Here is a 26609-nt window from a genome sequence, read left to right on the forward strand (position 1 = left end):
CAACTCCTAACATGGATAATACTTGAAGTTAGAAGAAATAGAGTACTTACCAAAAAAAATAGGAATATATCCTATAAGAAAACTTTCTACCAATTACCAGGTTCTCCTCTGATTATTGAAACATAAAGCAAGTGAGTGTAACTAATCACTCTTTGTGATCTAAAAGGGGAAATGATAGAATTCATGAATCAAAGTTATAAAATAACTTCTAAAAATATCACATTGTAATAATTACTTCAGACTCACAGTAAGAAGTTTTTATAGCCATATTCAGAATACCATTTATACATTGCCAGAAAAAAGACTAGATTCAAACTGAGGTACCTATAGACAGTTTCTTCCTATCATTTCGAATTATTTATAAACTTTCCTCCTCCTACTTTTAGAAAAATGCAGCCATTATTGAAGAGGAACTGAAGACCACAAAACGTAAAATGAACCTGAGAATTCAGGAGGTAAGATAAAAAGATTCTGGGGGCAGGGGGACACTGGAATTTCCGAGAGGAAGTCAAGAAAGTAGATAGAATGAAAAATACTTCTAAAGAATAAAAAAAGCATGTGACTGTGTAGTAGGAAGATTTTTTTTTTTATATGCGACATTAAATTTAAGTGAAAGTGCCTGCCCTTATATGTCATTAAGACTTCTTTTACCTCAATACGGCCCTAAAACCAGAAATAAAAAATAAATGCTCTCTGAGTCAGGAGGGAAATAGTTACCACAAAATTCATATGGTCACCCATACAGGTAGAGTTACATGAACGTCTTCATAAAAAGACATTTTAAACTAAAGCTGTGTTTAAAAAGCTTATAATAAGCCTGCTCATCTAATTTGATCTTGAAACCATTTCAGCCTAAGTTTAGTAGATAACAGGCTAGAAATTGTGAAGTAGGTGGCTGCTAAAAGTTGTCAGACTAAAAATTTACAGCTGAAAACAGTAGAAGAGCCAGAATTACTAACTCATTATACTCTAACAGTGGCCTAAAAACCCCAATATTCCAGAATAATAATTGATGTTCATCCATATCAAAAAGGCCAAATTATTTTAAAAATACTCTTATGCAAAACAGACAAATAGATACTTTTAAGAAAAATTTTCTCTCAAAATTGTTTTTTAAATTATGAATTACAATGCTAAAGGTGGTAAGTGTAGCTATCTGGAAAATTCTCTTATGTACTTTGTCAATAATTGATGATAAAAGCATGATTGTTCATAGTTAAAATGTATAAAGTTTAGCACATTGTTTTTTAGATGGTTAGACTTTTTTTAAGAGAAGTTTTAATTTTATAGAAAAATTACACAGAAAACAAAGTTCCTGTAAACCTGCTTTCTCCATCCTCAGGAGATGGAGAATTACTAGTATCTTATTTTACTGTTATCCATCCATTCATTACATCTGATGAGCCAATACTCATACATCATAATGAACTAAAGTCCACAGTTTACATTAAGGTTCACTCTTTGTTCATTACAGTATCAAACAGATAGTTTCACTGCCTGAAAAATGCTGTGTGCTCTATATATTCATCCCTGCCCACCTCTCTTCCTTGCCTCAGGCAACCACTGATCTTTTCACTGTCCCTGTAGTTTTGATATTATTGGAATCATACAATGTATAGCCTTTTTGGACTGGCTCCTTTCATTCAGCATATGCATTTAAAATTCCTTCTTCTCTTTTTGTGTTTGATAATGCATTTTATTGTTAAACAATATTCCCTGAATGGCTGTATCAGTTAAGCCATTTGCCTATTGAAGAACATTGTAGTTGCTTCTAAGTTATGAATAAAGCCACTATAAACATTCATATATATATGCAGGTTTTTGTGTGGACATGTTTTCTTCTCATTTGGGTAAATACCTACAGCACAATTGCTCAATCGTATGGTAAGCTTATGTTTAGCTTTGTAAGAAACTGCCAGCCTGTCTTCCAAAGTGGTACCATTTTATATTCCCATCAGCAACAAATGTGAGTTCCTGTCACTTCACATGCTCACCAGCATTTGGTGTGGTCGGTGTTTTCAATTTTTGCCATTCTAATAGCTGTGTAGTGGTATCTTGTTTTAATTTTTAATTACCTAATGACATACTCAACATCTTCTTATATGCTTATTTGCCAGAGTAGAAGCTTTTCATTTCAATGAAATCCGTATGAAAATCTTGCCAGTTTTTTCTTTCAGGAATTGTACTTTTGGTGTTATAACTTAAAAGTCATCTCTAAATCCAAGGCCACCAAGATTGTTCTCCTCTGTTATCTTTTAGAAGTTCTATAGTTTCACATTTTACATTTAGGTCTATGGTATATCTTGAATTTTTGTGAAAGATGTGAGATCTATTTCTATATCTATATCTGTATCTATTCCAGTTCCAGCACTATTTGTTTAAGAGACTTTCATTGCAATTTATCATTAATTTTTATTGGGAAAGCCTTAATTCTGAGTGCTGTGATAAAATCTTAAATTTTTATTGAACCTGTCAAGGACCTACAAAAGGATTGTCCTAGTCAAAAGGCGTTTTGAGAGTATTGAAGCAGGAAGGATGTATTAGTGTGCTAGGACTGCCATAAAAAAACACCACAGAGGGTGGACTAAACAACAGAAATTTACTTCCTCATATTTCTGGGGGTATGAAGTCCAGGATCACAGTGTTGGCAGGCTTGGATACTCCTCTCTGCTTGGCTTGCATATGACTGCCTCTCACCATGTCCTGTGTTGCCTTTTTGTTTACATGTCATGAGTAACAATTCTTTCAAGTCCTCTCTTTTTACAAGGACACCAGTCAGGTTGGATTAGGGCTCACCATAACAGCTTCATTACGGCTCAGTCTCCTCTTGAAAAGCCCTATCTCTAAATACAGTAACATTTTGAGATGCTGGGTCTTCAACATATGAATTTTGGGAAAATACAGTTCAGCCCATAACAGAGAGCTATACAAAGACAAAATAAATGTGGTATGTATCTTCCTAAGAGATTAGACGTACATAAAATCTAATTCTGATGAACATAAAGCAGAGTGATTGCCTTTGATAATGCTTCAGAAGATAAATGGCTGATTAGAGAGAGGATTAAAGATGTCATGAAAGATGAGGCAGAGGCTTCCTCCTAAAACTGCATATAATAAGAAAATATAATTAATACAACTAATCCTGAAAGAGCAACAGGAAAGAGGACTGCGCAGGACTGCATACACCTGGAGAAAAGAGCAGACCTCACAGAACAGGGTAATGTACCAAAGCTGTGACCCGGCATAACCCAAGGCCTTCCCCCCCACCCCCAGCTCGCTGGCAGGAGGAAGACAAACAGAGCAGGGAGGGAGTGGAGGCCTAGGACTGCTGAATACCAGCAACGGGGAGATGTGCTCTGGGAGCACAAACCTACATTTCATGGTGCTTTCATGATACTCTCATGATTAGGTGGTTGGAAAGCTAAGACAGGCAGAATTCCTGGAGACACTGAAGTTCCAGCCACTTGTGGAAAGCAGGGATCCATATCCAGCTGCTCTGGGACAAAAGAAAGGTGGGCAGTCTGAGAGACTTCCTAACAGCAAGAGGGCTGCTAAAGGGGCAAGGATTGCACAGAGCTTACTGCTCAGGAGAAAAGACAGGTGGACAAGATTGCCCGGGTGCACTCTGCCCAACAGGTTGGGAGCTTTCACAGTCTTCAGGCTATTCAGTTCCCTGGCTCCCTACACAGCTCCAAGGACCCTCTCCATGATACGCAGCCTACTGTGCCTTTCTCCCAGCCAGCCCCACCCCGCTCACAAACCAGCAAACCCGACCCTGGCATTAGGCGAGCCAGAGGAAAGACCTGTCTACAGGAACTACAAACACAAAGCATAGAGGCTTACAACTGTGGGCTGGGCCTACTGGTTCAGGCAGGGGAGACAGGCATAGCAGCTGGGAGGCAGGAAACAGCTCTTTCCTCCCCCCCAGGCACCAGTACCGCTCCCTTGCAACCCCGGACATTGCTATAGGGACTGAGCAGCTACAGAGAGTAGAGCTTCTGGACACTAGAGGATGCCATATACAAATATGAAACGTCAAAGAAATCTACTTCAAAGTAAAATTATTAATACAACTCCTGAGAAAGATTTAAATGACATCGACCTCATGAATCTTCCTGAAAGGGAGTTCAAAATAAATATCATTAACATCCTCATGGAAGTACCAAAAAATATTCAAGAAATCAGGAATGAATTCCAGTTGGAGATCCAATCATTGAAGAGCACAATGGAGGGTATTAAAAGCAGATTAGATATGGTGGAGGAGACAATAAATGAAATAGAAACTAGAGAAGAGGAATACAAATAAGCTGAGGCACAGAGAGAAAAAAGGATCTCTAAGAATGAAAGAATATTGAGAGAACTGTGTGACAAATCCAAATGAAACAATATTCGCATTGTAGGGTTACCAGAAGAAGAAGAGAGAGAAAAAGGGACACAAAGTTTCTTTGAGGAGGTAATTGCTGAAAACTTCCCCAATATGTGGAAGGAGATAGTCTCTCAGAACATGGAGGTGCACAGATCTCCAAACACAAGGGACCGAAGGAAGACAATACCAAGACATATAGTAATTAAAATGGCAAAGATCAAGGATAAGGACAGTCTATTAAAAGCAGGCACAGACAGAAATAAGATCACGTACAAAGGAAAGCCCATCAGGCTATCATCAGACTTCTCAGCAGAAACCTTACAGGCCAGAAGGGAGTGGCATGATGTATTTAACGCAATGAAGAAGAAGGGCCTCAAACCGAGATTACTTTATATGGCAAGATTATCATATAAATTTGAAGGAGGGATTAAACAATTTCCAGATAAGCAAAAGCTGAGAGAACTTACCTCCCACAAACCATGTCTACAGTGTATTTTTTAGGGACTTCTATAGATGGAAGTTTTCCTAAGGGTTAATAGCTGTCACCAGAGGTAATAAAACCACAGTAAAGAAAGTAGAACAACTAATTACTAAGCAAATGCAAAATTAAATTAACTATCCACAGAGTCAATCAAGGGATAGACAAAGAGTACAGAATATGAAACCTAATATATATATAGAATAGAGGAGGAAGAAACAGGAGGAGGAAAAAAAAAACCTTTTAGATTGTGTTTGTAATAGCATATTAAGTGAGTTAAGTTAGACTCTTAGATAGTACAAAGTTAACCTTGAACCTTTGGTAACCACGAATCTAAAGCCTGCAATGGCAATAAGTACATACCTATCAATAATCACCCTAAATGTAAATGGACTGAATGCACCAACCAAAAGACATAGAGTCACTGAATGGATAAAAAAACAAGACCCATCTATATGCTGCCTATAGGAGACACACTTTAAACCCAAGGACATACACAGGCTAAAAGTTAAGGGATGGAAAAATATATTTAACGCAACTAATAGGGAGAAACAAGCAGGTGTTACAGTACCAGTACTTGTATAAGACAAAATAGACTTCAAAAGAAAGAAATTCACAAGACACAAACAAGGACCTTACATAATGATAAAAGGGTCAATACACCTAGAAGATATAACCATTATAAATATCTACGTGCCCAACAGAAGAGCACCAACATTTGTGAAACAAATACTAACAGAATTAAAAGGGGAAATGGAATGCAATACATTCATTATAGGAGACTTCAAAACTCCACTCACTCTGAAAGACAGAACAACCAGACAAAAAATAAGTAAGAAGACAGAGGCACTGAACAACACATTAGAAGAGATGGACCTAACAGACATCTACAGAACTCTACACCCAAAAGCAGCAGAATACACATTCTTCTCAAGTGCATATGGAACATTTTCAATAATAGATCATATACTAGGCCACAAAAAGAGCCTCGGTAAATTCAAAAAGATTGAAATTGTACCAACCAGTTTCTCAGACCACAAAGGTATGAAACTAGAAATAAATTATGCAAAGAAAGTGAAAAATCCCACAATCACATGGAGGCTTCACAGCATGCTCCTAAATAACCAATGGATCAATGACTAAATAAAAACAGAGATCAAGCAATATATTGAGACAAATGACAACAATAAGTCAACAACGCAAAATCTGTGCACGCAACGGAGGCCTTGCTAAGAGGAAAGTATATTGCAATACAGGCCTACCTCAGGAAAGAAGAACAATCCCATATCAGCAGTCTAAACTCACAATTAACAAAACTAGAAAAAGAAGAACAAATGAGGCCCAAAGTCAGTAGAAAGAGGGACATAATAAAGATTAGAGCAGAAATAAATAAAATTGAGAAGAATAAAACAATAGAAAGAATCAATGAAAGCAAGAGCTGGTCCTTTGAGAAAATAAACAAAATAGATAAACCCATAGCCAGAATTATCAAGAAAAAAGAGAGTCTACTCACATAAACAGAATCAGAAATGAAAAAGGAAAAATCACTACGGACACCACAAAAGTACAAAGAATTATTAGAGAATACTGTGAAAAATTATATGCTAACAAACTGGATAGCCTAGAAGAAATTGACAACTTTCTAGAAAAATACAATCCTCCCTCTTACAACACTAAACTATGTTTTCTACCTTTATCTCGTATCTACCTAACACTTCAGCATTTTATTAAAAATAATAATAATTAAGAGAGAAATGTAGTATCCACATATAAATCAAGTATAAAAATCAAATGAATATTCATATTTGAACTGTTTATAGTTCATAATGCATGAACAAAACCGAAAGCTTCTGTGATGACTGCCCTTGCACTGTTCACCATGTAGTTATTCACTATGTAAGAATTTGTACTCCATGTAAGAACTTGTTCGTTATGCATCAAAAGATTGGAGACTGACAAAAATTAGGCTTGGGGTGGATTAATGATTGTGCATTGAGTATTGACCCCCCTATACAGAATTTTATTGTTGTTAACAACCATTTGATCAATAAATATGAGAGATGCCCTCACACACACAAAATATATATATATATATATATATATATATATATATATATATATATAAACACACTTCCAATTGTAAAATAAATCAGTAACCGGGATGTAATGTATAGCATAAGGAATATAGTCAAAATATTGTAACAACTTGGCATGGTGATAGCTGGTACCTAGAATTATCATGTATATAAATGTTGAATCACTGTGTTGTACACCTGAAACTAATGTAATACTGTGTGTCAACTACCCTTCAATAAAAAATAATTATCCAGGAAAAAAAAAAAAAAAAGAAAAATACAATCTTCCAAGATTGACCCAGGAATAAACAGAAAATCTGAACAGATCAATTACCAGCAACGAAATTGAAGTGGTAATCAAAAAACTACCTAAGAACAAAACTCCTGGACCAGATGGGTTCACCACTGCATTTTAGTGAAGACCTAATACCCATTCTCCTTAAAGTTTTCCAAAGAGTAGAAGAAGAGGGAATACTTCTTAACTCATTCTATGAGGCCAGCATCACTCTAATACCAAAACCAGGCAAAGATACCACAAAAAAAGAAAATTACAGACCAATATCCCTGATGAACATAGATGCAAAAATACCCAACAAAATATTAGCAAACCAAATTCAAAAATACATCAAGAGAATGATCCATCATGATCAAGTAGGATTTATTCCAGGGATGCAAGGATGGTACAACATACGGAAATCCATCAACATCATCCACCACATCAACAAAAAGAAGAACAGAAACCACATGATCATCTCCATAGATGCTGAAAAAGCATTGGACAAAATTCAACATCCATTCATGATAAAAACTCTCAACAAAATGGGTATAGAGGGCAAGTACCTCAACATAATAAAGGCCATATATGACAAACCCACAGCCAACATCATACTTAATAGCAAGAAGCTGATTCCTTTAAGATTGAGAACAAGACAAGGAAGCCCACTCTCTCCACTTCTATTCAGCATAGTACTGGAGGTCCTAGCCACGGAATTCAGACAACACAAAGAAATAAAAGGCCTCCAAATTGGCAAGGAAGAAGTTAAACTGTCCCTGTTTGCAGATGACATGATATTGTACATTAAAAAACCAAAAGAATCCACTCCAAAACTACTACATCTAATATCTGAATTCAGCAAAGTTGCAGGATACAAAATTAATACACAGAAATCTGTGGCATTCCTATAAACAAATGATGAACTAGCAGAAAGAGAAATCAGGAAAACGATTCCATTCACAGTTGCATCCAAAACAATAAAATACCTAGGAATAAACCTAACCAAGGTGGTGAAAGACCTATACTCTGAAAACTATGAGATACTCTTGAGAGAAATTAAAGAAGATACCAATAAATGGAAACTCATCCCGTGCTCATGGATAGGAAGAATTAATATTGTCAAAACAGCCATCCTGCCTAAAGCAATCTACAGATTCAATACAATTCCTATCAAAATACCAACAGCATTCTTCAACAAACTAGAGAATATCGTTCTAAAATTCATACTGAACCACAAAAGACCCCGAATAGCCAAAGCAATCCTGAGAAGGAAGAATAAAACTGGGGATATTATGCTCCCCAACTTCAAGTTCAACTACAAACCCACTGTAATCAAGACAATTTGGTACTGGCACAAGAACAGACACATAGACCAATGGAACAGACTAGAGAGCCCTGATATAAACCCAACTATATTTGGTCAATCAGTATATGATAAAGGAGCCATGGACATATAATGGGGAAATGACAGCCTCTTCGACAGGTAGTGTTGGCAAAACTGGACAGCTACATGCAAGAGAATGAAACTGGATTACTGTTTAACCCCATATACAAAAGTGAATGCAAAATGGATCAAAGACTTTAATGTAAGTCATGAAGCCATAAAACTCTTAGAAGACAACATAGGGAAAAATCTCCTGAATATAAATATGAGCAACTTCTTCTTGAGTACATCTCCTTGAGCAAGGGAAACAAAAGCAAAAATGAACTCATGGGACTACATCAAACTAAAAAGTTTCGGTAGGGCAAAGGACACCATCAACAGAACAAAAAGGCATCCTACAGTATGGGAGAATATTTTTGTAAATGACATATCCAACAAGGGGTTAACATCCAAAATATATAAATAACTTATATGCCCCAACACCCAAAAAGCAAATAACATGATTAACAAATGGGCAGAGGATATGAAGAGACAGTTCTCCAAAGAAGAAATTCAGATGGCCAACAGACACATGAAAAGATGCTCCACATCACTAATCATCAGGGAAATGCAAATTAAAACCACAATGAGATATCACAATGAGATATCACCTCATATGGCCAGCATCGAAAAGACTAAGAACAACAAATGTTGGCGAGGATGCGGAGAAAGGGGAACCCTCCTACACTGCTGGTGGGAATGTAAAATAGATCAGCCATTGTGGAAAGCAATATGGAGGTTCCTCAAAAAACTAAAAATAGAAATACCATTTGACCTGGGGATCCCACTCCTTGGAATTTGCCCAAAGAATTCATCTACTCAGATTCAAGAAGACATATGCATCCCTGTGTTTACTGCAGCACTTTTTACAATAGCGAAGATTTGGAAGCAACCTGTGTCCATCAGTTGATGGATGCATAAAGAAGATGTGGTACATGTGGACAATGGAATACTATTCAGCCATAAGAAAGAAACAAATCCTACCATTTGCAACAACATAGATGAAGCTGGAGGATATTATGCTCAGTGAAATAAGCCAGGCAGAGAAAGACAAGTATCAAATGATTTCCCTCATTTGTGGAGTCTAACAACAAAGCAAAACTGAAGGAACAAAATAGCAGCAGACTCACAAACTCAAAGAAGGAACTAGTGGTTACCAAAGGGGAGGGGTTTGGGAGGGTGGGTGGGGAGGAAGGGAGAAGGAGATTGAGGGGTATTATGTTTAGTACACATGGTGTGGGGAATCATGGGGAAAACAGTGTAGCACAGAGAAAGCAAATAGTGAATCTGTGGCATCTTACTACACTGATGGACTGTGACTGCATTGGGGTATGGGTGATAATATGGGTAAATGTAACCACTTTTTTTTTTTCATGTGAAACCTTCATAAGGGTATATATCAATAATACCTTAATAGAATATTTTAAAATAAATGGCTGATTAAACAAAAAATAATAATGCTTCAGAAATGACCATCAAATGAAGATTTCCTTTATAAAGCACTTAAATTATATCTGGAGCAAATCAAGCTATAATTTGATCCAGAACTAGAAAAATATATTAAGCTACTCTGTATTATAATTTAATTATAATCTGATACACTTAGTATTAGATTATTATAAAATATAACCAAAAATAATAACTGGTTCATTCTTTAAAAATTTTTAATACTTAACTGATCATTGGATGAAGAATTTCTAAACTTGGAAAGAACAGAATTATGAAAAGCTCAATAGGTTTGACTCATAAAACTTAAAAATTTCTACATGTAAAAAAGCAAAAAGCGAAGGAAAAACTAATAAAATGTAACAAAAATAGACTAAGAATTAATAATCTTCCCTTTTAAAGAACTTAAAATTGACTTTTAAAAACTCCAAAAAACAAACAAAAAAAAACAAGTGGGCAGATAACAGCTGCTCAGAAAACATATAAAGAGCTAATAACTATATTAGAAAACGTTTAATCCTAGTAGTAACCAAAGAAATGAAAAATTATTTTTAAGATGTTATTTTCCATTTATTAGATTAGGATATATTTAGGAAAATAATACATAGTGCTGATAGGATTCATTCAAATGCTAGTAATAAGAGGCTAAAATTGGTAGGAAAATTACAGTTATCAAAAATCTAAAAAATGCTTATACTTTTAACCTATTTGTTCCTTTTTTAGGAATTTATCCTAAGGAAATAATCAGAAATGGAATGAAGTATTTATTAACAAGCATGTTCAGCAGAACAATATTTAGTGAAAAACTGGAAAAACCAAAATGTTCAATATTAGGGGTATGATTAAGAATATCATAGAACATTTTCAGATGGGCTATTTATATGTTTAATGCCATCACATTTTTCATCTCTTTTTAAAAACTTTTAAATATAAAAAAAGATCCATAGGAAAAATACATATAAAATATATACATATAATTTAGAGAAGATTTTAAAAGGGTACTTTTATGTCATCTTAACTGGAGCTTAAAGAATTTCTTTTAGTTTAAAATCACATCAATAATAGCATTCTGCAATTCCCATTTAAATTAGAAAGGATCTGTTTACCTCATGATAAAAGAGATGGTTCCTTTTTTACATCTTTATTTCACTCATTTTGTAGTCATTTATTGAGAAAAAGATGGTCAGTGTACCCCAATTCTTAAAAAGTCAGTTTTGCTTGCTACTTAAGAGTTCTTCATTATTTGTTTAGACCTTTAAATTCTGAAACAATTGTGACAGCTTTCAGAGGTATGTTTACAATACTATGGGATAAATATATAGATGAATAAATCAAAGTGTAGGAAATCTGTTACAGAAATTGATTTTGGAAGGCACTTCCCTAGTCTCATGTTACACGGCTGTGGTATGGATAGCAAAAAGATAAAGCTGATCTAACGGTTGAAGCAAAGAGTAACAATAGTAAAATAATCAGAGATGTGTTTACATGGCTGTTTTTAATTCTCATGATTTGTTTTAGCATAGTATTTTTGTCTTCATCATACTTGTTATTTGATGTACCTACATGTAATTTAGAATTTTTAAAATTCTGAGTCCCCAAGGCAATTAGTAGCTCTAAATCATAATACCAGTAATTGGATTATATAATCATTATTATTTTAATCAATAGCTGTCCTACAGAATTATAAAAAGGTTTCTACATAAGGAATTTGTAAATGATCCTATTGCTATAACTTGTACTGCCAGTATAGTAGCCACTAGCCTCATATAGGTACTAAAACTTAAATGAGTTAAAATTAAGTAAAATTAAAGATTCAATTCCTCACTCAATATGACTACGCTTCAAGTGGCAGCAGCCACTGCTGACTACTGTGTTGGGGAGTGCACAGAAAGGTCTGTAGGACAGCACTGTTACAAGACACTGCATTCTGCTGAGATCTTTAACTGTAACATATGAACTTCCCCTTCTCCCTTCAGGGATGTTAAGATTGAAAAATCTGCATTATACAAGTGCTGTATGGTAGTTTACTAGTAATCTTTACCTTACAGAAAAGGAGTTTTTCTTATAAAATTTAAGGTGCAAATTTTGCAACAGAAATGCATTGCCCTGCATAGGCCTATCCAGACCACCCAAGAGCTACTTGCACAGGAGCAGCAGAAAAAAGGGGAGTTGGAGACTGCGACCTCACAGCTCAAGTCTGATCTAAGTATGAAAATAGATGCTAGAAATTATACTTTTGTTTTTTGAGATTTCATGCAAAGACTCTTAAGAACCCAAATTCTTGAAGTGGCCAGTGTTACCAGTATTTCTCACATGTAAATGCCTGAATGTAAAAAAATTGCTGATTTCTATTCTGTCTGTGGCACTGAGAAAAAAGAGAATGTTGGCAATAAAGCAGAATTCGTAAACAATTCTTTTTTGTTGAGATATAATAAACTTCTCTTTAGATTTTTTCAGATTTAAGTGCAGACTTGGGAACATTTGGTTTCCATAGAAATCTAGATTTAATATTGTATAATAGAATGTTAATAAGGAAATAAGGCCATTAATCTTTGTTAAGCTACTGATTCTAACCATTTATCATGTTAGACTTACCATTCATCAGGTTACCAATCTATTTTGTATTTTGTATTTTGTATTTGTAGAAATGGATTGGTTGTAAGGTACCTTCGAACTTAATCTCCTTGTTTTACAGATAAGGAGACAGTCCTTAGAGGTGACAGAGCTAAGAAATGGAGGAGTCCGGGCTTGGTCTCAGTTACTCAGAGTCATGCTTCTTCCAACCCATCAGCCCTTGTCACATTATTATTATTAATAGATAATTGTAAAAGTTTTCAGATAGTCTCAACTATAGAGATCACAAAGAGTGACAGTGCAGTGCCTCCCACATGAATGACGCTTCATAGTTTACACAGAGCTTTCACATAAATGATCTCATGTAACACAGAAAACTATCTATACTTCCCAAAGTCACAAAATGAATTAATGGCAAAGCAAGGCCGGAACCTGGATCTTATAACTCTGATCCCAGCGTTCTTGCCAGTGTGCCTTCTCTGTCCTCTGGCTGTAATGGGGACAGGGAATACCAAAAGGGAAGTCAAAATTATAAAAAAAAAACAAAAAAAAACATAGCAGAGTAATTCAGTCAATGTTTTGACTTACTGCTTTTAGCAGAAGGTACTCTTTTTTCCTTATAGTCGTTGCAGAGTGAATTACTTTTTCTTTATAACTGCCAAGTAGTGAATTACTCTGAAATTCTCACTGATAATGTCCCAAGGTAATTTTCTGTCTTTCTTTGATGGCGTGGCTACAAAAATGCAAGTTACATTTTATGGTACTTCTGCATTATCTCATTTGAGCCTCACAACAACCCTGTGAGAAAGATAAAATATATTTATATTGCTCATTCCACAGAAGAATAAAATGATCTGTAGATAAGCACCCACAGCAAATAGGATAGCTGGGACTAAAACACAGATCTTCCTATTGTATTAGTTGTCCTGATTAAGGGATTTTTTTAAATGTTATTTTCTCATTGCATTAATGCTTTAATTTTGAATTTTGTGAAGAATATATAGAAGACCATTAAAAATGAAGATTAAAACAACAGTAATTCAAACTAACATGAGGAAACGGAAGCCCATCTGAATACCACTATCTTTACATGCATATAATAAAAGGAGTGCCTTTAGATACTAGCTTCAAAGAATTAAAACATAATTATTTATTAACAATTATTAATGTGTTTATTAGCAATAAACACAGATATAGAAAGACACTCATATACTAATTTCAGATGAGAGGAATTTTCTAAATAGATTACATAATTCATCTTCTAAAAAAATTTTTTTACTTTGTCTTTTTGATCCTTTACATATTTTAAATTAGAAATCACTCTATTGGAAATGAGTCTTGGACTTGTATGTTCAAAAGCGTAGTTTTTCTGAGTATACTCTACAAAAAATATGCAACTTTATAATTTTGAGTTTAGAATATTTAAGTGAAACATAACGAATAGATCTTTATGAATTTTCTATGAAGCCAAAACATTACTGTCAGAAAAGTTTACATATTTTGGTTACTAGTACACAATGTCATACTACGTCCCTATTTCTCTCTTTGGTGTTATTTTTATTGTATATACTCTCTGAGTGGTTTCAAATCTTTCTTTTTCCACACAAAATCATCCTCCCAAGCTCCAGATGGTATCTTACTGCCAACTGAACATCTATATTTGGATGCCTTGCAAATACGTCCAAACACATAATGAAAACTTAAGTATTGCAGTCATTCTTACTCATTCTAACCCCCACACATGCTCCTTGCCCTGTATTCCATATTTAGCTCAAGAGTACACCACCCATCACACTGTTCATATCTGAACACTAGAAACTTTCCTTGACTCATCTTTTGCATTTACCCGACCAGTCAGCCACCAAGTCTTGACAATTCTCCCTGCTTGTTATTTCATGAGTCTGTTTTCCTCTGCATGCCATTGCCATTACCTTAAAACCAGTTCTCATTGTTTCATACTTCAGTTACTGCAACAGCTGCTAACTGAATCTCCTTATCTTTATTGAGCCTCTGTTAGAGTGATCTCTCCAATGAAAAGCTTTTAATATATGCCTCTCTGGCTTAAAATCCTTCAGAGATTCATCATCATCTATGCATGGGATAAAATGTGACCTCAGTTAGCATTGCACATGCCTGTGGTCTCATTTTTTGATAATTCCGTGACTTAGTTTCCAGTCTATACAAATATATTGATATGATAGAAAGCCTTGCATTCTCCTTACGTCTGCAAAATACAGACTAAAAAAAAAAAACTCAGGGAAAAAAATACTGTGGGATTTCAATGTACTTAGTGGTAAGTTATTATTATCATAGTTATGTGGACTTTTATTTTAGTTTCTAGAGATGACCTCATTTCCAAGTTGGTTGAAGAAACTAAGGTACGTTTTGAGGTTGTAGAGTACAGAGATGTTCTCTCCTCTCTTCGTCAAGTACTATTTCCTCACTCATGTCGACTTAATAGTCCTTCTGATTCTCCTAAAAACCTTTATTTTAAAAAAGTTTCAGTGTAAATGAGCTGTATATTCAGAACTGTTATCAACTGAGTATTAGGAAATAAATCATTTCATGCAGGGTATTATAGTTTGAAAAATGTGAATCAGCAAAAATGCAACTTCTTTGCATTTTATGCTTATTGCAAACTAATTATTATAAAGAAACTTTTTAATGAAATGTTAGAAATATAAAACCATTACCATTGGTGGTAATGATTATACAATATAAATGTATTTAATGCTACTGAACTTAACACTTGAATATTTTTAAGTGCATAATACACTTAACAGAGTTAAAATGGTAGATTTTGTTATGTATAGTTTACAATAAAAAATGAAAAAAAGAAATACTGCTTTTACATCAAAACACATTTCTGAATCAATGTATAGATCCTATTTGGAATAATTATTCTGGTTTTATCTCATTCATTGTTATGTGATATTTACCTTTCTTGAGATGATTCTCCTGGAAAAATAGAAGAGTGGTTCTCTCTCTGTAGGGAAAGGACTTATGCTTTGTCTTTCCTCAGTGAATAAGTACCTGCTAAGGAAAGCCCAATGCACATCTCATATCCCTATCACCTTCTCTTATCTCAAAGAAAACTGTTTTTTTTTCTTTTTTTCAAAGAGCAGAGGTACTTTGTTCTACTCCACCCCTAGGTATTCCTTGATAGAAATATCTTCACCTATTTACAACTTTAAAAGATCCTTGAGAACAAAGGAAAAACTGAAGGAACAAAACAGCAGCAGAATCACAGAACCCAAGAATGGACTAACAGGTACCAAAGGGAAAGGGACTGGGGAGGATGGGTGGGTAGGGAGGGATAAGGGGGGGGAAGAAGAAAGGGGTATTATGATTAGCATGCATAATGGGGGGGTAGGAGAAAGGGGAGGGCTGTACAACACAGAGAAGACAAGTAGTGATTATACAACATTTTGCTACACGGATGGACAGTGACTGTAAGGGGGTTTGTGGGGGGGACCTGGTATAGGGGAGAGCCTAGTAAACATAATGTTCTTCATGTAATTGTAGATTAATGATAACAAAAAAAAAAAAGAAAAGGGAGATTACTCCCTGATAGGATAAAACTAACTGCAAATCACCGATTAATGCATGCTTTAAATATCCTTAATTTTGATCATTTAAAGGGTGTCAGATGATCAGCTATGGAAGTACATTTTCCTGATAATACTCCTTTCTCTTAAAAAAAAAATCAGTTCCTGTGTGGTGATCTCCAATAAGTTCTTCACAATGGTATAAAGGGCATATCAAAGTGTGGGCAAAGGGTTTGTTTGTGTTTATACAGAGGATCAAAGCCTAATTTGGCTACACAGAAAACAAATTAAGATATGATATGAAGAAGAACTTCCAACATCAACATTCTCTGGAAGAGTCATTCCAGAAGATGATCATCAAAAAACTTCAACAAAGATCCTGGTGCTGTTGCAGTTGTAGCTGCATTCATCCCACCAGTTCCTGGACTTGCCATTACAATGAAGGAGATATCTAAGCTGGCGTGTGCATACAGTAAAACAACAAATGTGACTGGTTCTATATTGTTGGAACTCAACCAAGAATTAGGAGAAGTACAAGTTGCAGCCCTCCAAAATCTTGCAACTATAGACTATCTACTGTTAAAAGAACATATGGGATGTGAACAGTTCCCAGGAATGTGTTGCTTTAATTTGTCTGATTTTTCTCAAAATATTCAAATTCAGTTAGACAATATCCATCATATCATTGATAAGTTTTCACAAATGCCTAGGGTGCCTAACTGGTTTTCTTGGTTTCACTGGACATGGCTGGTAATTGTAGGTCTGCTTTGGTTATGTAGCTGTATCCCTATTATGTTAATGTGTGCACGCAATTTAATTAGTAATTTAAAACCTATACACGCTTATGTTACACTACAAGAAGATATGTCAAAGAAATAATCAATCTTCCCATGTTTTCTTCCACCTGCTACTTCTATAGCTTCTCTTCTTCCTTCATAATTACAAACCCTAAGTAGAATTCGTGCCTCATATCGAAATTACCGAGTATCATAATTCTTCCAAGTGGTAAAGATACCTCAAGACAAATGCTGGGCATAGAAGCCACAGGGCATAAATCTGCAAAGAAGTAAAAAGCTAACCTTTTCAAACAATATTGCTTCTCTCTCACTTACCAACTTTACATTTCCCTGTATGGCCCCGGAAGATGACTGGTTAGCCAGAGACAGGTAAGATTCCTCAAGGAAGGAACAACCTAAGACAGGCACAGTCGTAGGGGGGCCATCAGGTGAGAAATTGGGGATCAACAGAGGTGAGGCTTAGAACCTCACGCCCCCTGTTTTGAGAGAAATCTTCTGCATCCGTAGATGTTTTGTTGCCCTTGTCTAGATTGGATTAATACTTAGTCTATAGGCACACACCTGATCATCTACATTAGCCCTCTTACAGCACTAAACTATGTTTTCTACCTTTATCTTTCATCTACCTACCACTTCAGCATTTTATTAATAATAATAATAATAATAATAATAATAATGGAGAAATGTGGGATTCACATATAAGTCAAGTATAAAAATCAAACAAATAATCATAATTGACCTGATTGTTTATAGTTCATGATGCGTGATCAAAACCGAAAGTTTCTGTGATGACTGCCCTTGCACTGTTCACCATGTAAGAACTTATTCACTATGTAAGAACTTGTTCACCATGTAAAAACTTGTTCGTTATGCTTTAGAAGATTGGAGACTGTTGAGAATTAGGCTTGGGGTTGATTAATGATTGTGCATTGAGTCCCCTATACAGAATTTTATTGTTGTTAACAACAATATGATCAATAAATATGAGAGATGCCCTCTCAAAAAAAAAAATGTTTAAAGATTCAAGCTATTCTAGATCAGGGCTGATATAGCACCTGCATTATTCTTTGCTGGAGTCCATTCTAAGTATTCAGTGTGCAGGCCATGCAGATTATTAAATATTTTTTTAAAAATGGTCCCAGAAGTTTTCATATACTGCTCTAGCTTCCACAAATGTAACCATAGTGTGAATATCAAAACCAGGAAATTAAAAACAGTCTACACGGTACCATTAAACAATCAACAGACCTTATTTAGACAAAAAAAAAAAAGATCCTTGAATGCATTTCTTTGAAATCACAAGGCCTTTCTATTAATAGGAAAATATATGGTTTTATTTATAAATAAAAATAATGGATAATTATAAATGGATACTAGGCAGATAGTTAGGTTACGGTCTTAGGCAAATTCTTTCTGGTTGGGATCCCAGCAGGAGAATATTTGTAATAAGTAGTTTTAAAATAATTTAATTTTAAAAAAGAGACATTTGGGAGTTTAACTTATCAAGATTTTAAAAAATACTTTATAAGGCACTTACCTGTGTATATCATTAGAAGTTGAAGTGGTACTCACCAAAATACAGAACAGGTATTTTGATAGAGATACATGTAATAAATAGCTCTTACATGTGAAAAAAAAAAAAGAAAGGAAAATTTTCCCCTGTAGAATTTGCAGATGTCTTTGAACAAAGAACATGAACAAAATGCATATTTGACTTCTGAAATAATATCCTTTAAGAAGCTTCAGAAAAATCATAGGTAAATCTTTCCATTTCTCTAGTTTTTAGATGTTATTTCATTTTGTTCAATTAAAGAACCAAGATTAATCTTGATTATATAAAGTTGTAACATTATCATCATCCAAATATTCTTGATATTTCCTTTTATTGAAGAATAATTGATATACAACATTATATTATTTTGAGGTGAGCAACATAATGATTTGATATTGGTATGCTTTGTGAAATGATCACCACAATAATTCTAGTTATCATCTGTCACCATATATAGCTACAGAAATTTTGTGCGTGGTGAGAACTCTTAAGATTTACAGTGACTTTCAAATATGCAATACAGTATTATTAATTGTAGTCACCATGTTGTACATTACATCCCCATGACATTTATTTTGTAACTGGAAATTTGTACCTTTTGACTTTCTTCACCCATTTTGCCCACCCCTTAACCCCAACCTGTTTTCTGTATCTGTGAGCTTAATATTTTGGCTTTTGAGTTTTGCATTTTTAAGATTCCACATGTAAGTGAGATTGTATGGTATTTGCCTTTCTTTGACTTATTTCCCTTAGCAAAATGCCCTCAAGATCCATCCATTTGGTCTAAATGGCAAGATTTCCCTTTTTTTGGCTAATGTTCTATTGTGTGTGTGTGTGTATATATATATTCTTATCCATCCATCAATAGAAACTTGTTTCCATATTGTGGCAGTTGTGAATAATGCTGCAATAAATATGAGAGTACATATATCTTTTTGAGTTAATGTTTTTGTTTTTTTTTAGATAAATACCCAGAAGTAGAATTGCTGGATCGTATGATAGTTCTATTTTTAGTTTTTTTGAGTAACCTCTATACTGTTTTCCATAGTGGCTGGACCAATTTACATTCCCACCAATAGTGCACAAGGGTTCCCTTTCTCTACATTCTTTCCAGTACTTGTTATTTCTTGTCTTTTTGATACTAGGCATTCTCACTGAATGTGGTAATATCTCATTGTGGCTTTTATTTGCATTTCCCTAATGAGTGATATTGAGCATCTTTTCATGTACTGTTTGGCCGTCTGTATGTCATCTTTGAAAAGTGTCTGCTCAGATCTTCTGCCCACTTTTTAATCATTGTTTTTTGCTGTTGAATTATCTGAGTTCTTTATATATTTTTTATATTAACCCTTTATCAGAAACATGATTTGCAAATATTTTTTCCCATTCAGCAGGTTGCCTTTTCATTTTGTTAATGGTTTCTTTTGCTGTGCAGAAGCTTTTCAGTTTGATGTAGTCTCACTTTTATATTTTTGCTCTTGGTGTCAGATTCAAAAAATCATTGCCAAGAGCAATGCAAGCAGCTTACTGCCTCTGTTTCTTCTAGAAGTTTCAGTTTCAAGTCTTACATTCAACTCTTTATTCCATTTTGAGTTAATTTTTGTGTATGGTGTAAGATAGTGGTCCAGTTTCATTCATTTGCATGCTGCTGTCCAGTTTCCCAGTACCATTTATTGAAGACACTGCCCTTTCCCATTGAGAAAAAGCACAGGTAAATCTTCCCATTTCTCAGTTTTTAGGTATTATTTCATTTTATTCAATTAAAGTACCAAGAACCAAGATTAATTCTGATTACATAAATTCATGCCATCATCCACATTTTATTTCCATAAGATCTACTTCACCTATGAATTATCAAACTAACTACATTTTCCATTTCTCTCTAATTTCTATGACACATAAGTATGTGAGATATATCGCTAAATTATGAACTACTATATACTTTGCCTTAGTTTGCTTTCTAATTTACTCATTAAATGTATACCTTTTATTTCCCCCTATGAACTTCTAAGCAGTTCAGTGCCAAGGGCTATGGCTTATACTGTATATCTTCTGTACCAAATAGCATAGTAGGAACCTAATAAATGCTTGCTGGATTTTGGAGTTATGTGCAATCATTTTCTGTGGGATGGAATTTCCCAAATGCTGCCAATATTTTTACATATATGCATGTATATGGAGAAGAGTCACCAAAGATGCAGGCAAATAAGCAATTTCTCATAGGACCAATGAAATCATATTGATCTCTTAAAAGTCCTCTTTGTTAGTACAATTTGATTAATCTTAGGGTCATAGGGCTGCTCTGTTCTCTTTGATAAAGAAAATGCTAAATAAATGTGTTCTTTTATAAAATAATAACAATAACTTCTATTACATTATTATTACTGGGAACAGTAACCAGTATTTACCGAACCCATTCTACATTCCAGGCACAATTCTAAACATTTTATGTTACTAACAAACTGTAATCCTTACAAGAGCACTATTCCCAGTTTAATGATAAAGAAATTGATACACAGGAAGATTTAATAACATAGCTAATAAGTAACAGAGTTGGAATTTGAGCTCAAGCAATCTGGCTCCAAACAAAATTAGCTATTTCTTTTTAAAGAGCAAGAGTTCTCTGTCTCATCCAGTATTCCTTGAATAGTTTGTACATCTGGTTGAAACTTTAAAATGCCCCTGAATGTGTTCCTAACTACTGTACTATACATACCACTTATGCTTTCCAGATAATCTTAATTTATCTTTCCTTTTTTGTTACCATTTTTTAGTTTTTTCTATTGATCCTTCAAAGTTATTTGTCCCCCATCCTTGAAGAAGCTGTTCATTATAAGATCTGTGCCAAATATACTTCTCAGAAATAAATGATAGTTAAGATAAATATTTTCTACATGAATATAATTCAAAATGTCAAATGAAACAAGAAAACTGTCTTATCTATCACACAAAATATTATTATTTTGGAAGATTAATCATGTTGAAATGGTATAATCATGTATATTTTGCTTTATTGGATACTGACATCAGTGAAGGACCATAGATATTTTGTTATCTGAATGCTCATCCAACTTTGGGAATGGATTTCTACAATATTGGCTAGGCATATACATTGTAAATTCCATTCTGCAGGTGTCTTACTGTATTCAGTGTTCATAATTGTGAAGAATAGAAGATTGTAAACTGCTGAATTATTAAGTTGCTCCACCAAATCACAAATTTCTCCTTTAATTTAGAGTAATTTAGGGAATTGTCTCAAAATATCTAATGAAATACTTGTTGGGGATAGGTTAAAAAATTAGGTTCACATATATAGTGAAATTCCATGCAATCATTAAAAATAATGTTATAAGCGTATGTTGGAGATATGGCAGGTTTGATTACAGACCACTGCAATAAAGTGACTATGACAATAAAGCAAATCAAATGAACTTTTCAGTTTTCCAGGGCTCATAAAAGTTGTGTATATACTACACTGAAGTCTATAAGTATGCATTAACAGTATGTCTAAAAAAGGTATATATCTTAAATGAAAGATACTTATTGCTGTAATCATTTGCTAAGCTTTCAGCAAGTCATAATCACTGATTACAGATCACCATAATATAATAATGAAAACATTTGAAATATTGAGAATATTACCAAAATATGACAAAAAAAACACAAAGTGAGTAAAAGCTGTTGGAAAAACGGTGCCAAGACTTGCTGAATGCAGGGATGCCATAATCCTTCAATTTGTAGAAGGTACAGTGTCTGTGAAGCACAATAATGTGAAGCGCAATAAAACGGTATGCCTGTACTTACGTAAAAATAGTTAATTAGTGGTGAGATCTATGGCTTGCTTTTTATGTTATCTTAGGTTTTGAATGACCAACTGACTAGAAAGTGTTCAGAGCCGAACAACATGCTTCAGACTGTTAGTATGGAGAATGCCAGAATCATTGCTGACCATCAAGCTATTCTTCAGGTATTCCTTTAACACTAGTCAATTTCTAATAAAGTCAGCAGAAAACCTCCTTGACTAAGAGGTAAAGAAATGTGCATTGCCAACTGGATAAATTAAATATTTTAACAATTCCAAGAAATTTACTGCATTATTTTATTTTTTGATCAGTAGTTTTCATCAAAGGGTTCATTTAACCTTATATCAGTGCTTTCTTTTTTATTTATTTGTTTTGCTATTATTAATGTGCAATTACATGAACAACATTATGGTTACTAGACTCCCCCTATTATCAAGTCCCCACCACATACTCCATTACAGTCACTGTCCATCAGCGTAGTAAGATGCTGTAGAGTCACTACTTGTCTTCTCTGTGTTATACTGCCTTCCCTGTGCCCCCACTCCTACAGTATGTGTGCTAATCGTGATGCCCCCTTTACCCTCTTATCCCTCCCTTCCCACCCATCCTCCCCAATCCCTTTCCCTTTGGTAACTGTTAGTCCATTCTTGGGTTCTGTGAGTCTGCTGCTGTTTTGTTCCTTCGGTTTTTTTCTTTGTTCTTATACTCCACAGATGAGTGAAATCATTCAATACTTGTCTTTCTCTGCCTGGCTTATTTCACTGAGCATAATACCCTCTAGCTCCATCCATGTTGTTGCGAATGGCAGGATTTGTTTTCTTCTTATGGCTGAATAATATTCCATTGTGTATATGTACCACATCTTCTTTATCCATTCATCTACTGATGGACACTTAGGTTGTTTCCATTTCTTGGCTATTGTAAATAGTGCGGTGATAAACACAGGGGTGCTTATGTCTTTTTCAAACTGGGCTCCTGCATTCTTAGGGTAAATTCCTAGGAGTGGAATACCTGGGTCAAATGGTATTTCTATTTTTAGTTTTTTGAGGAACCTCCATACTGCTTTCCACAATGGTTGAACTAATTTACATTCCCACCAACAGTGTAGGAGGGTTCCCCTTTCTCCACAACCTCACCAACATTTGTTGTTGTTTGTCTTTTGGATGTTGGCCATCCTAACTGGTGTGAGGTGATATCTCATTGTGGTTTTAATTTGCATTTCTCTGATGATTAGGGATGTGGAGCATCTTTTCATGTGCTTGTTAGCCATCTGAATTTCTTCTTAGTGCTTTCTTAATGGTTTCTTCTCAAATATCATTACTTTAGGAAAAGTAATTACATGTCCCATTATTTGTAGAGTCATAGAGAACACTATGACTGATCCTAAAGCACTTACCTTTTCCCCAAACACCTGTACTTTCCCATTTTACTTATGCCAGTCCCTGTGCTGACAATCATCTTTACCTCATCTTCAACTATTTGAAATTCTTTTCATTCCTTAAGACTCACTTTCATCAGGAATCTTGATCACACGAACCAGACGGGATCAGTTTTCTCTTTCAACTTCTACTCCTAGCTCTCATTTTTTTTGGACCATACTTACTATATACCCAAGCATTGTGCTAAGGAATTTACATATATTACATCCTTTAATTTTAGCAGCTATTATGTGAAGGGATATTTCTTATCCTCACTTTTCAGGAAAGGAAATGAGGTTTAGAGAAGTTAGTCAACTTGTCTGAAGTCACCTAACTAGTAAGGAGGTAGACCTGGATTTAAACCTAGGTCTGCCCCCAGAGTAAATGTTTTTAATCACTATGTTATGCTGTCTCTCTATTCTGCATTCTATGGTAAATTTATGTGCCAGGCTTACTTCCTGTATAATGTGTGAGCTTCCTAGAAGGAAGAACATTGTTTTATATATCTTTGTTATATGCTATAAGGCTAAGCATGTTTTGCACATAACAGATAGTCAATATTTTCCATTAATTCAATAAACATTTAATGTTTACTCTGTGCAGGTATGATCCTAGGTCTAGATAGGATTATAGGGGTCATTAAGACAAAATCCCTATTTTCATGGAGTTTAAAGTTTAGTAGATTGAATGAAGTGACATATGTAAGTAACGCTGTTACAAACATTCTAAAACTTTGGAATATTACACAAGCATGATACCATTTTATGAAGGTGTGAAGGTTTGCTTTGCAATCAAATATTATTAAAAATGTTTTAAAATGTGTTTACAAAAGCAATTGTTAATATATACTATATTTGCAAAAGCTTTATCCAATATTAGTGGAGGGAGTGTGTATAAAAATGTTATGTATTGGTAATTCCAAAATGGTGAGCCAAAGAAAATGTGCAAAACAATTATAGCACTCTTGCTGTAACAATACCTGAATACAATTTCATATATTCTCAAAAGAATTCACACCAATTCACATGATTCTCCCTAGAGAGTGGGATTACTTGAAAGAGGAGAGTTTAGATAGAGGTAGAGGAATCCTTTCCTTTTACATATGTTGATATTGTTTTACTTTAAAAAGTGCCAAAAATATTCTTAAAATAATTGTTTATCTAAAACTATGTTCCTGTTAAGACTTTATAAAGTTTGCAGCAGGCTGGGTAAATAACATATCTTGGCTGTTGGCTAGTAGAGCTATAAAATGATAAATATGGTCAGGTCAGGATGGAGACAAAAAGAAAACTGGTCATTAAAATTAGTTTTTTTAAGAAGAAATTTCACTTATGTAAGTAAATTTTGTCTTTTGTAATTGAATTTAGTATCTTTGATCAGTTATTTTGAACAATACCCTATCAAATGACCTTCTGGCATCTCAGCTTTTAATATTACGCCTAACACTCAGAGCAGAAAATGATGACACAGACATTTCAAGAACAAAACTTACTGTTGGATGCAGCCCATGCCAGTATCACAAGTGAGCTACAGGCTGTTCAGAATGAGAAAACCCAACTCCAAGCACATCTGTGAGTAAACTGTGGGCAGCATCGTTTGTATCTTTTGTTCTTGCATTTGCATTTCTTTAATGAAAATGTTTATTTCTACTTTTGCTGAGTCAGCCAAAAGATAAAATAATGACTCTGCCCTTAAGGAACTAGTTTTGTTTAGAACACTTTGGTGACTGCTCTCAGGCAGATATGTTCTTTAAGAACATTTAGTCTTTCTGTTACAGAAGAACTTTCATTTAGCCTTCATATCTCCTGTTCTCTTCTTACAGGGACCATTTAATCCTTGAACATAACGAGTGTATCCAGAAAGCACAGGATGCTGAGAAGAGAACAGCTGTGCAAAAGGAGCTACTTGAATCAACTATTGCAAGATTGCAAGGTGAACTAGAAGCATCAGTGCAAGAGAAGAAGTCTCCGCTAGAGGAGAAAGAAAGACTTCAAGGAGAGGTAGGTAAAAGCAGATTTATATTATCTCCTGGTTGTGGTGGTGATCTTGTTTTAACATTGTATTTTAAATGCAAAAGGCAAGAAGAGAAATATAATCCATATACAGTTTGTCTGAGTTGCTATTAACAAAGTTTTAAATGGCTAATCTATGCCTTTTAGCATGTGAAGTAGTCCGTGCCAAATAGCGTACCTTTATACAGCATTGTGAACGTTAACTAACAATTCACACATTCTCATGTTAGTTAGGGGGTCAGATTTTAAAAATTGATGTCCCCTGAAAGAGTGGGACAATGGAGGTTTAGGGGGAACAGCCCTGTCTTCCTAGTTAGGAAGATACCAGCAGACTCTGATATGCAGACATGTCTTTCTAATTTTAGGGCTGTTTGTGAAGTCTGCTCTGCCTCAGAGACTCCCTGAGGGACCCTTTTCCTGAGAAGATATGGTATCTCTGCAGTGTAGATATTAATTGGCGTGCAGGGTATGTCTGCTATAGTAGAGCCTGTCCACTGCTTTATAATTGGCCCATTTCTTTCTTCCTCCTTTTTTTGGCAAGTTAATAAAACAGAGAAAGAAATAGCACATGAAAAATGCAGTTTGGAAAAGGAATTAGCTAAAAACAAGGTACTACACATTTTGTTGATATTTCACCATATTTTATTCCCTTCCCTATCACTGTCTCCTATATCAGCTTACCTTAATGAGGACATGGGTCATTTTGTTGAGTACCAAGATGTTGGGGGATAAAGAAGCCACACACCTGAGTGCATCTCAGTCCACTTCAGTCACTGCAGCACATTGCTGCTTCTGAGGACATTTGCTTGTTCAGCATCTGATTTTTGCCAGTGAGTCCACTCT

General features: G+C 34.8%; 1 protein-coding gene across 1 annotated transcript in view; it reads left to right on the forward strand.

Annotated features, from left to right (window-relative positions):
* The first annotated feature begins 434 nt into the window (after positions 1–434).
* The window catches only part of LOC118908135 (coiled-coil domain-containing protein 150-like), a 43061-nt gene continuing 16886 nt past the window's right edge, over positions 435–26609 (forward strand). Inside the window, exons 1-3 of the mRNA XM_057503752.1 lie at positions 435–455; positions 25205–25325; positions 25577–25754. Of these exons, the coding sequence (XP_057359735.1) occupies positions 25213–25325; positions 25577–25754 (291 nt within the window). The 5' untranslated portion in view covers positions 435–455; positions 25205–25212. The remainder of the gene's footprint in view (positions 456–25204; positions 25326–25576; positions 25755–26609) is intronic.

The sequence above is a fragment of the Manis pentadactyla genome, chromosome 6 (genome assembly GCF_030020395.1).
Source record: "Manis pentadactyla isolate mManPen7 chromosome 6, mManPen7.hap1, whole genome shotgun sequence".
NCBI lineage: Eukaryota > Metazoa > Chordata > Mammalia > Pholidota > Manidae > Manis > Manis pentadactyla.